Source organism: Castor canadensis, chromosome 5 (assembly GCF_047511655.1).
Source record: "Castor canadensis chromosome 5, mCasCan1.hap1v2, whole genome shotgun sequence".
Taxonomy (NCBI): Eukaryota; Metazoa; Chordata; class Mammalia; order Rodentia; family Castoridae; genus Castor; species Castor canadensis.
Window position 1 is genome coordinate 25,916,418 of NC_133390.1, and position 12,236 is coordinate 25,928,653.

Genomic DNA, 12,236 nt, shown 5'->3' on the forward strand with positions numbered 1-12,236 from the left:
CCTCCAATTCATAGAATAGCTTGAAGCATTCTTTTCTTCCAAAATGTTTATAAATTTAACTTGTTTCTCTGAATATGTACAAATAAAATGCTTGTGGTAGACAGTTTGTCAGTATTATTAAGAACTGTAAAAATGTTCATGCCTTTTGAACATTTACTCTCCTAAAATCTATTCTGGAAACATTTAGAAATGCAGGCAAGTATGTATGAATATGGATATGTCTTCCATTTTATAATTGCAAAAATACTGGAAAGAACTGTCAACATTACGTAAATCATAGTCTACTTATGTAATTTTTTCAATCGTGATTTTTGAGTTAATGGATAAGTAGTCCCAGTGTGTAGAGTGAAAAAATACCATATCTAAATTTGGTAAAGCAAAATCTGTTTTAGTTTCTCCATTTACATATAATTTGTAAGCTTAGTTACTATATTACTCATTGTGGATAAGATGTACAAAAGAGTCTCCATGTTGTTAACTACTGTTGATGTTGGGGTACAAGGGGCTTTTTAATTACTCTGTATACCATTAGACTCTGTAGCATAGGTCCATCTTACAAAAAAGGGTTAAATGGCATGTTATATTCTATAAAACAATTTTTTTTACTCCGAATTTGCTATTGCTAATGGTACTATTGAGATAGGTACAGACAGAATAGGTTATCTGTGGGATTTTTGTTTTGTGTTTGTTCTAGGGATCAAACTTGGCCTCACACATGCTAGGAAGTGCTCTTTTTCTGAGTAACACCCCCAGCCCTGGGTGTTATTAAATAACCTGAACTTTGGAGTCTGGTGATCTGGATTTGAAGCCTAGATCCACCACTACAAATTGTTTGATGCTGGACAAGTTACTCAAACTCTCTGCCTCCTTTTTTCCTCACAGTGGTGAAATACTGTCTAACTCATGGGATAAATATGGAATTAAAAGAGTTAATACATGAAAAGCATTTAGGAAACTGCCCTATTGCATAGTGAATACTCAAAAAGAGTTACTATGTGCTAGAGATATTTATTATTAGCTGTTACTTTCTCTTTTTTTTTTTTCCCAATGGAAATTGAAGCCAACTAGTAAAACAATTTAACATTAAAAAAAAAAAAAAACCCTAAATAGCACATTTTTCTGGGAAAAGAGGGAGTGTTGGAGATTGAGTCCAAGGCCTTGCACTTTCTAAGCAAGTACATCCCCAGCCCAAATGGTACATTATTTTTTATAGCATTGTACTTTGTGGCATAATTATTAATTGTCAGTTAATTCATATGGACATATTTTATATCTTTAGGTCCAAAAAAGAGGTAAAATGATTTGTCTAAACATGCCCAATAAATAAGTAATGGGTGTAGCACTAACATTCAAGTTTTATTGATTGATTCTTAGTATAGGCAGTAAATATTCTTCATTGTAGCTACCATTTCCCTATTTAAGCTGAACACTTCCTTTAATGTGCATTTTTGCATTCACTGTACTAGTCATCCTTGAACATTCCATAATTAGATGGGATAATTCTTAGCTTTAAAAAAAATGTAACAGAGACTGTTGGTTTAGCAAGTGCTCTGCCACTTGAGCTGTGACCTCAGCAACAGTTCGGGTGTTTTTATTTTTTAAACCCTTGCAAATTATATGAAAAGTAAACTGAACATTTTAGGGTTTTTGTCCTTGACTTAGTCTGGACAAAAGAACACTCTTAGTTAAGAGACAAAGAGTGTTCTCCTAACATTTTAGTATCTACGATATAGAAACAAGTTAATGACATTAAACTTGTCACAAAAATTCCCAAATACCATTTAAAACACTGGTTGAGGTCTTTTGTTAGTTACAGATTTTGTTTTCTAGGAACTTGGCCTATAAAACTTGCATCTTCAGAGATCTAATTTCATGCAACTCTCATGTTTATGCTCATTTAATGTATGTCCATGTGCAGTCAAGTAGTCTCTGAGTAAACTGAGGTGGAGCTGGTTTTAGTGATTACTCTGGGCTCATACAGGTATCTTTCTACCAGACTGAGCAGTTTTGCTGCCTCCTTGCCTGTTGTTCACATTTATTCTCTAGGATAAATGCCCTGTGCTCCCAGATTGTCCATTGAGTATCTTATCATTATCAGTCACTTTATAAATACTGATAGATACAGTTTATGATTAAGATTCAATTAAATTTATTAATGCAGGCTGGGGGGTGGCTCAAGTGGTGGAGTACCTGCCTAGCAAGTGTGAGGCCCTGAGTTCAAAACCCCTGTATTGCAAAAAGAAAAATCCATTAATAACTTTACTTTGTTGTAGATGCATTCGTGTCAATAAGTTTCAGAGAGTTGATCCTGACGTCCTGAAGGCCTGTGAGAACAGCTGCATCTTGTACAGTGACCTGGGCTTGCCAAAGGAGCTCACACTCTGGGTGGACCCATGTGAGGTGTGCTGTCGGTGAGTGCTCAAGATTGTCAGTTGAACTGAACAAAGTCTGCCTAAGTATATTTACGTCCAGGAGCTAGAGGGTTGGCTTTCTTAGGTATGAATTTTATGAAATACTCTTCTTGAGGTGATGGTGAAGTACTAATCACATTCTGTTTTTCACCCAGAGGAACTCAGAAACTGATTGGACAAGATTTTCATGGAGTTTTGATAAGAATTTTATTGTAGACCAACAAGTAGAACTTTGACACCTAGATTCTAAGCCAGTTGCTATTTTTCTTTGGTGGGATACTTTCCCCTCTTTGGGTCAGGAAAGAGGCTGATTCCAAATAATACTGGATAATAACTCTTGATTTGGTCACTGTCTCTACCTTCCTCCACTGTTTTGGTTTTCAAGTGACCGAGTGATATTTTCAAGGTTTTGTTTTCATAATGGAAGTTGTTTCATCTAATGGAATTGTAAGAGTACTAGGTATGAAATCTATTTGAACTACATTAAAAAGACATTGTGGACTAGTCACTCTTAGTTATGAGGCTTTCAAAAGTAAAAACATTCTTTTTTTATGTAATTCACAGTGTAAAGGGATATGAAAGAGTAAGCAAATTACAAAATAATCTGATTTGTGCCATAATAGAAATATGTGCAAAATACAGTGGCAGCTGACACAAAAGAAATTACTGCTCTGCTGGGAATCAGGAAAGACTACAGAGTGGGCAGTACTTGAGCTGGGAGGTGAAAGATGAAGTTGACAAGGCGACAAGGAGGGAAAGACTGAAGAAGGAATAGGATGAACCACAGCCATGGAACAAGAATTTTCTACTGCTGTACCTATAGGTTTTTTCCTCTTTGATTTTGAGGTACAATTCATCTTACCTCTCCTCTTGATAAAGCTGTTTTTTTGATGCGAATCTAATTAAGCTTTAGAGATGGTCAACAGACTTTGACCTCTTCAGCAAGGAATTTGGAAGTGAAGATATGTAATGCTGCAAATATTGGTTATTCTTCCGCTGATTTATCAAGAACACCCAAGGAGTGACTACTTGGTCTGCCAGCAGTTGTTGTAAGGTATTGCTTCAGAAAATTGAGTGTAGAAGATATGGAGAAGATTCTTTAACACTTTTTTCCTTAGGTGGAAAAAGGAAGTATAAGCTATCTCAAGTTTAGATCTGAAATGGCCAAACATGTTTAGATTGTGAAGGACTTACCCTTAGTCTAGTGAGTGACTGCAGACTTTGGCCACTGCATCCTTACAGAAAACCTCAGTTTTTAATAGGCAGCTATCACAAAATTATTGTATGAAATTGCTTACTTTTTGTTTGACCTCTCCTTGGAACCCCGTTGACTCTTATTTAACACACATTATTTAAGTCAATTGTGTGGTTTCTCAACGCATAAAAAAATGAGAAGTCACAATTGAAAGAGAATGGATCAGGGGTGGGAAGTATAACTCAGTGGGATTGTTCATAATAGTTATAAGGCTACCAAAAAATGTCACACAGTCTGACAGAGAGGCAAGAGCTAAAAACTGAACAAGTGAGCACAGACACATTATCATACATATAGTTAATGCTTAATATAATGATCCTAAATCATTAGGGAAAATTTTTTATGTTTAACAAGTTGGGTAATTGTGTAAACATTTTGGACCTGCATATTTTAAGTATTTAAAGTACATCTTGGCACCTGAAGATGAAAGGTTTAGTTAAATGCACATTCTACTTGATTGGATACTTCACTACTTGATGATGCCAGATTGTGAAAACTATTGTGCATTCATCTTGTTAATTTACGAAACTCTTTGCCTTCAGAATCTTCTAATAATTTTGTATATGGATAAAATTTTGCCAAAAATTGGCTGTTTTCTCACCACAGCTAATGGAAATTACATTCACTATGTTGGGTGCTCATTTAGTGATAACTGAATACTCCCAAAAAAGACATATTTGCAATTGTGCAAATATCACTGATCATAAGGTTTTTGAGGACACTGAGATATTTTAAAATGCTTTTGTACTGAAATTGAAAAGATAAGTGTCCCAAAAATTAAAACAATGCTGGTGAAGTTATGGAATTGAAAAATATCCCAGTCTTTGGCATACTAGAGATTGGGGTGATAAAAAAAAATTGAGATGCATTCAGAGAGAACATCTTCATAGTCGAGTTATTCTATCAGGAAAAATGCTGGATGAGTATAAAAAAATGCCATATAGTTAAAGATTGTCATTTAGAGAAACATTTGAGGATGTAGAATAGATACCAGATCTTTCCTTTGATGAGAAAGAAAGTCCAAGAATAACTGGCAGCTTTATTATGTACTGAGTATATTTTACAATTTTTTGAAGCTAAATTAGGTTTGATGTTTTAGCAGTGTATCATTGAAAAGTGGAGCATTTAAAGGTTATCCATTACTAGGTCTCCTAAGGAATTAATCGTACATTCTAATGTTAGCTTCACATACCTTCGAGAAAACCCTCAAACCAAAATACTACAGTGGCAAAGATGAAGAACCTAATTGGTTGTCAAATAAATCTGACTTAATGAACTGATTATTCAATTACTAGATGTCAGCCTTTGATTTAGGTTTCTGTTTCTACAAAGGTAGGTATTTTTCTAGTGAAAATTTCCTGCCTTTCTGTTTTGTTTTATTTTGACTCCATTAGTGGGCAAAACTGAAGATACTGCCTGAGCTCATTGTTAATATTACATACGACATAACCTTTGATGGTATCAAAATTGTTGATCCTTCAAAGCATGGAGAAGACAGGGATAAATACTCATTCCTAAAACCTTAAGCTCAGTAAACTTGAAATTATTGTACAAACTGTATGGATCTGTGTTGTGAGGAATTCACCCTACTAAAAAATTCTAGTGTCTTATCACCTTTACCGTCCTCATCCTGTGGATAGGAAACAGACCTCAGGAGACTTGCCTCTGATGAATAGAGCTAGTTAGTGGTAGAGTCATAAAAGTAACTAATCCTTTGTTCTTTCCACCAGCCTATAGTAACTCTGTTGGTGAGATAAACCGGAAAAGAATAGAAAAATGAGTTGCACACCATGTTTAGGAAGTATTTATGACTCCATTCTGCCTATGACACTAGAAAATGGGACAGCTATTTAAAGAAATAGAAGTTATCTGCAAGACTTGATAGCCGCATAAACTTTCAGAAGCTTTATACAGTCAGGTCTTTAACCTTCTTATGGTCAGCCAATCTTTTTTCAAGCTTAGACTCACTGTATGTTTTTAATTTTAAATTGCATATTATGTAAGAACTGCCTAACAATTTCCTTTGTCTTAATACTTAGTAGAAATTATTTAATAATGTTCGTCATGTGCAATCTACTTCAATAGACTTTGTGGATTTTTTCTTGTCTTTAATGCTTGACTTTTACTGTTTATTATATGCTATTTTCTCATTGCAGAATTTATTTTCCTTTATTTTTTTAACCAACACCCATGGTTACGTGTTTTGACAATTTCCTTATATGAAACCTTCAAAAATGTTTTGAAAAGATGAAAGGCTGCTCACTCTTTTATTTAAAAAATTCAGGTGATAGGTAAGCAGTTATCGTATAAATCTTTGTAAGGTGATAATCAAGAGAAACTTTATTTTCTTCAATAAGTCTTTTTTTATCTAAAAATTGCCTGAATTACTATTTTTGTCAGTGTAAATATAAGAAACAGACTCATTTTTAATTTAATAATGGCAAAAAGTAAATCCCATGGAAAAATGTTCAGTTGATTTCTTTATTTGAATTTCTAGGATACACATTAGAGTGGTCAATAGAAAAACAGAAAATTTTGCTATACAACCAATTTCATTGAATATGAAACCACAATAAAAATTAGTTACTTTATGATGTTTTAAATAACTTTTTGTTAGGAAAGTCAGTTAAAAAAAAAAGAAAATTTAGGAAGAAAATGGGGGTACTTTTAATTTGTGCACAAGTAGATCAGAAGTAGAGAATTACAGCCTGTTTACTGCATGAAGTGAGTAATACATGTGCAAGGTCCAGTTCTTAGGAGATGGTTCCTTTATTGCCTTGGAACAATGGCATGTCCAGACCTGTTGAATTATTTATGGACATTTCTCGCTTTGCTGATGTCACTTCAAGATTTGTAAATATTTTATGTGTACTTTAGGTATGGAGAAAAAAACAATGCATTCATTGTTGCCAGCTTTGAAAATGAGGATGAGAACAAGGATGAGATCTCCAAGAAAGTTACCAGGGCCCTTGATAAGGTTACCTCTGATTATCATTCGGGATCCTCTTCTTCAGACGAAGAAACAAGTAAGGAAGTGGAAGTGAAACCCAATTCGGTGACTGCAACCCCAAGTCCTGTGTACCAGGTAACTGTGAAACTCCTCTGGGTGCTTCAGGTAGTCCTGCTCCTGTTGCACAAGGTTTCTGATTTGATAATCTGAATCTCAGTTTTTGCCTTTGCTGAGACATAAATTGGCATTGTAAGTTACTTTATCAAAGATCTACTTCATTACTCAATAGGACAAATATATTTCAAAAAATCTACTTCCCTACCTAAAATAGAAAAGTCATGATGATAAAAGGTTCCTGATCGTTTAAATGCTTTATTCTATTCAAAAATTGCCACTCATTGTAGTCTTTAAGACTTCGAATTCTTACCTTTGGGTTTAACTTTCTTGTTCTTCTATCCCATTTCATTCTTAAAGAGAAACATCACTAACTTATATTTTGATTAGTTTTTTTATTTAAGACAATACAAAGCCTTCCCTCATTGCTTTAACAGGTGAAGAGTCATAGCTTGCAGACATGGGTTTATAGATTCATTTACTTTACATCTACATACTAAAGGACATTCAGTACACTTTTTTAAAATAATGACTGACTGAATAATACTCTTCAACAGAAGAAAAAAATTTTTTTAAATCAGAGAAATTTATAAAAATCTATTGAGCCTTATTCTGTACATGTACTTCTAATTTTGAATATGTTTTCTTTATTAATTTACCTTAATTGGATGTAATCTAACATACCAAATTTACGGGAAAAAGTTTTGTGCCTAAAGAGTAAGAAATAGAGTATTGGAGTTTTGAGTATGAAGAATTCAACATTTAAATTCGGCATACATTTCTATAATGAACATTTTTTTCAGTGAAACTTAGTTTTTTTGTTATTGATGTTATTGAATTATCCTTCCTAGTCTTGAGAGAAAGATTGGTTTTCAAGATTACTATATACTAGAGATACATGTGCATTTTATCACTTACCTGCTTTATAAAACTTTAAATAGTATAAAAGAGTATAAAATATGAAGTTCTTACTATCCATCCACTAGGGCTATGCCTTTTTATTCATCACTAGGACTTTTTTTGTTTGGTTTTTATTTTGATGTCCTCCAGAGAGAAGGCACTATATAGGTAGGTAAATAAACATATATGCATTTCAGGATCATTTTTAAAAGCTATGCCATAAATATTTTGGGCATTATTTTTCCTGGTATGATGCATTGTACTGTAAATTAACTTTATTAAATTTCCTAGAAATCATTGAAATGGAGATTTTACCTGAGAATTTTAATTTGTTTTACTCAATCGAGCAATAATGTAAGAGTCCCAAAGTAGATTTATTGCTGATAATTCTTTATGAGCAAATTAACCCTTAATTTTTAGGATTCTTTTAAAATAAAATTCCATGTATTTTCCCCATCATAAATGACCGACATGAAAATTGAGATGTCTTTTTCAGAAATCACCTCTCCTTGACATGATACTCTTAAAGAAACATTTCATAGCAGAGAAAACTCCTGTTGACAAGCCTTTGTGTAGAAAGTTAGTATAGTGGCCCACTTCAATCTTTTCTTTCTGTCCACTTTTTATTTCGAATCTGGCATTGCCAAGAATTTCAGTGGGACTATCAAGTAAGCACAAAAATTTCCTCACTTACATGCTTTGGGGTCTTTCTGTAGTGTTTCTGAGTTATCCCTAGAGTTAGCTCACTATGAATTAAGAAGTGAAGACTGTATCAGTCTCTCCAGTTAATCTATAGATTAAACTTAATCAAAATCCCAAAAGATTTTTTTCTAGAAGGTGACAACATTGGTTCAAACTTTTTAGAAAAGGAAAATAAAATTGGAGAACTCACCTTAATATAAATTTATTATATTCATTAAGACTTTTAATGGTTTTAGGACACAAATATATCAATGGAACAGAATAGAAAGTCTAGAATGAGCTCACATATGTACAGTTGGTCTCCCTCCCCAACAAACACTTCGTGTAAAAGTGCCAGTGCAATTCAGTAAAAGTCTTCAAGAGTTGTTTGGTGACACTGGCCATCTGTGGCTCACACCTGTAAATCTAGCTACTTGGGAGGTTGAGGTAGGGAGAATCACAGTTCAGGACCGTCCCATGCAAATAGTTTGCAAGATCCCATGCCCAAAATAACCAGAGCAAAATGGACTAGAGGTGTCACTTTGCAAGCATGAAGCCCTGAATTTAAACCCCCATTTCCTCCCCCGCAAAAAAATTGGTTCTGAAGCAATTGGGTAATCTATGTAGATGGAAAATAACAAAATAGATCCAACTGCCACCTGATTCCATGCACACAAAAAATTGATTCAATTTGGATCCTATACCTAACATAAAAAAGCTAAATCTTTGCTGCATTTAGAGGAAATAAATATATATTGAGACAGTGTCTTAACCTGAAACTTGGAGTCCTCCTGCCTCATGATGGTGCATAATCATGATGGTGCAGGTATGCACCATCATGTTAGACTGGAAAATACCTTGATTATATAAACAAAGGTTTCTTCTAAGGGTCACAAGAAACAAAGGGGAAAAGGCCTGATAAATTTGACTTCGTCAAAATTAAAAATCTTTTATTTTTCAAAAGCAATCATGAAGAAAAGGAATGAGTAAGCCATAGACTGATACATTCTTATTACTGATATGTATTGTATATCTCAAAAGGATTTATATCACTCCAATGAATAGATAGTGCAAGACAAATAACCCAATTAAAAATAATGGGCAAAAGTTGGGAATAAACACTGTATAGGAGAAGTTACATAAATGACTAGTAAGCACATGAAAAGGTGCTTGATCTCATTTGTCATCAAGAAAATGTAAATTAATTCTTCCATATTAAAAAGTCTGGTAACACCAAATATTGGCAAGGTTGTGAAAGAGCTAGATTTTGTAAATTGTTGGTGGGCGTGTACAATATCACTTTAAATAACTGGCACTTTTAAAATTAAATATGCATCTGCCCTAATAGCAGTTCTACTCCTATTTACCAAGAAAAACGAAAATATGTCTATAAAGCCAAGGGCAAAAATGTGTATAGATATGTTCATGGGTGCATGCATAGTATGTCTATTCAGGGATTTTGTATGCAGTTACCTAAGAAGGGCAGCTGAATAGATTAGTTTGAAAAAGAACATGAAGTTCCCACTCCTTACCCTTTGTACCTTTTTAATTTTCTACCACGAATGCAATGCAATACAGAATATAAATAATAAACCCTACACTTGGAAGGGCAGATTGGAAATCAGAGAAATCTGAAACTCACAGGGTATAGCGTTCTGAGCAAAGAGGTCCAAAACTGTGATAAGATTTTGAATAATATGAACTGGACATGCCTACCTGACTTACAGATAATCTAAAGTGTCCAAACTAAACTGGCTACAATAGAATGATCTGGAAAGTTTTGTCAAAGTACCTGCCTCTATTCCTAAGATTTTACTATTTGTAGACCACAGCTGGGGCATGAGCGTTTGTGTTTAATAGCTGCCTTAGTGACTCAATAAGCTTACATTCTTTCTGTGTTTGGAACTTTTCTGGTTCAAGTTGTTTTAGATGTGTTTGAGTGTATTTCTTTTCTTCATATGTTCAACAAAGCACTGATCAACTGTTAGACTTAACCTTAGAAATGTGACTTATGAAAAAAGAAAAAACATTTGCAGGTTGGTGGAGTGGCTCAAATGGTAGAGCACTTACTTTGCAAACGAGAGGCCCTGAGTTCAAACCCCAGTATCACGAAAAAAGAGAAATGTTACTTAAACCATTAGGGTTATGGGTGAGTGATTTTGTTTATCTTTATTGAGAAATCTAGAACATAACCTAGTCTTTACTGAACACATAACAAGGTTTTCCTTTGGGTCAAGTGATATTTTCTCTTCCCTACAGATTTCAGAACTGATATTCCCACCTCTTCCAATGTGGCACCCTTTGCCCAGGAAAAAGCCAGGAATGTACCGAGGGAACGGCCATCAGAGTCACTACCCTCCACCTGTTCCATTTGGTTATCCAAATCCAGGAAGGAAGAATAAACCATATCGCCCAATTCCAGTGACATGGGTACCTCCTCCTGGAATGCACTGCGACCGAAATCACTGGATTAATCCTCACATGTTAGCACCTCACTAGCTCCTTCAGATTTTGTTGGTATGTTGAAACAAAGGTACATTATATCTTACTACACATTAAAAGTTAAAAGTTCATATTCTTAGTAGTGAAGTTGGATGGACCAAACCATCAAACTTATTTTTATAGAAAAGTTATTGAGAATAATCTTTCTTAAAAAAGTATATATGCACTTTAGATATTGATACAGTTTGAGTAACTTTATTAAAGTTAGTCAAGTGCCTGAATTTTTAATATTGGACTTGAGTATTTATACATTGTGCATCGACTCTGTTGAATACAAAAACACTGTAGGAGTGGACGATTTATTCTAGCACCTTTGAACATTTACTTTGTGGAGAGTATGTAAGTTATTTATACACAGGAAATCTATTTTATGTCATTGTTTTAGAATTGCGTGAAATCATGTAGTTGCAAATAAAAAGTTTGAGGCATGACAATGCATGTTTTTGTTCTTTGCGTAAAAAAAGAAAGCAAAAGGGATATTTTACTGCAGTGTGTTTAAATATTTAGCAAAGAAAATAAACAAGAATTTTTAAGTATCCTTAAAAAAATGAACTTTTTATTAAGCATATCTTCCCAAAGGCCACATATCAAAATAAAGATATAAAAACTCTAAAATTTGTTGGTGGTAGCTAATGGGAAATATAAATAAAATATATATCTTTGAACTATGAAAGTCACTATACATAGGATTTTTCTCACCAGGAATTTGGCCTGTAATGATTTTGATAATGACAACTGACTTATATACATGCCTTACGCCGTTACATAAAAGCAGAAATGTTCTTATGGCCGTTCTACTCTCTGTGCCTTGTGCTTTTTCTTTTTTCAGAAAAAGTTTTGTCTTTATACTTGAGTCTTAAGGTCAAATGTACACTTCAGATTCTTCAGAAGTCCATATTTATACCACTGTAATCCCATCAGTCTTGTAAACGTACTTGAACTACAAAAAGAAAACAGAGACACATCTATAAGAGTTTGGGTATTTTTTCCAGAGGTAACTTTAAAAGCTAAGATCAGCAATCCCTTGACCCTCATCTTTAAATTTTTAGTCTTAAATTTCGGTTATCAAGGAAACCACAACTTGGTAATGACTCATTAGATGGTCGTGGCTGTTAAAAAACCACCTGGTTTATTGGGGTTTGTGCTCATTCCTTGCACTTGCGAGACAGGCAGTTCTACCATTTAAGCCATGCTCCCAGCCCTTTTTGCTTTTAGTATTTCTCTAATGAGGTCTCATGCTTTGGGTTTTGTTTTGTTTTTGCCAGGGCCTGGCCTAAGACCATGATCCTTCCATCTGTGCTTCCTGCAAAGCTGGGATTACAGACGTGTTTCACTTACTGATTGAAATGGGGTTTCGCTAATTTTTTAGTCCAGGCTGGTTTCAAACCACCATCCTCCCAATCTCCACTTTTCAAGTTGTCCT

General features: G+C 34.2%; 2 protein-coding genes across 5 annotated transcripts in view; one reads left to right on the forward strand and one right to left on the reverse strand.

Annotated features, from left to right (window-relative positions):
• The window catches only part of Btg3 (BTG anti-proliferation factor 3), a 95,783-nt gene extending 84,536 nt beyond the window's left edge, over positions 1 to 11,247 (forward strand). For all 4 annotated transcript variants that reach the window (XM_074072874.1, XM_074072873.1, XM_074072872.1 and 1 more), the window contains 3 exons: positions 2,274 to 2,411; positions 6,544 to 6,751; positions 10,571 to 11,247. In XM_074072874.1, the coding sequence (XP_073928975.1) occupies positions 2,274 to 2,411; positions 6,544 to 6,751; positions 10,571 to 10,810 (586 nt within the window). In that variant the 3' untranslated portion in view covers positions 10,811 to 11,247. The remainder of the gene's footprint in view (positions 1 to 2,273; positions 2,412 to 6,543; positions 6,752 to 10,570) is intronic.
• Positions 11,248 to 11,368: 121 nt separating this feature from the next.
• The window catches only part of Cxadr (CXADR cell adhesion molecule), a 58,340-nt gene continuing 57,472 nt past the window's right edge, over positions 11,369 to 12,236 (reverse strand). Inside the window, exon 8 of the mRNA XM_074072871.1 lies at positions 11,369 to 11,753. Coding sequence (XP_073928972.1) covers positions 11,712 to 11,753 — 42 coding nt within the window. The 3' untranslated portion in view covers positions 11,369 to 11,711. The remainder of the gene's footprint in view (positions 11,754 to 12,236) is intronic.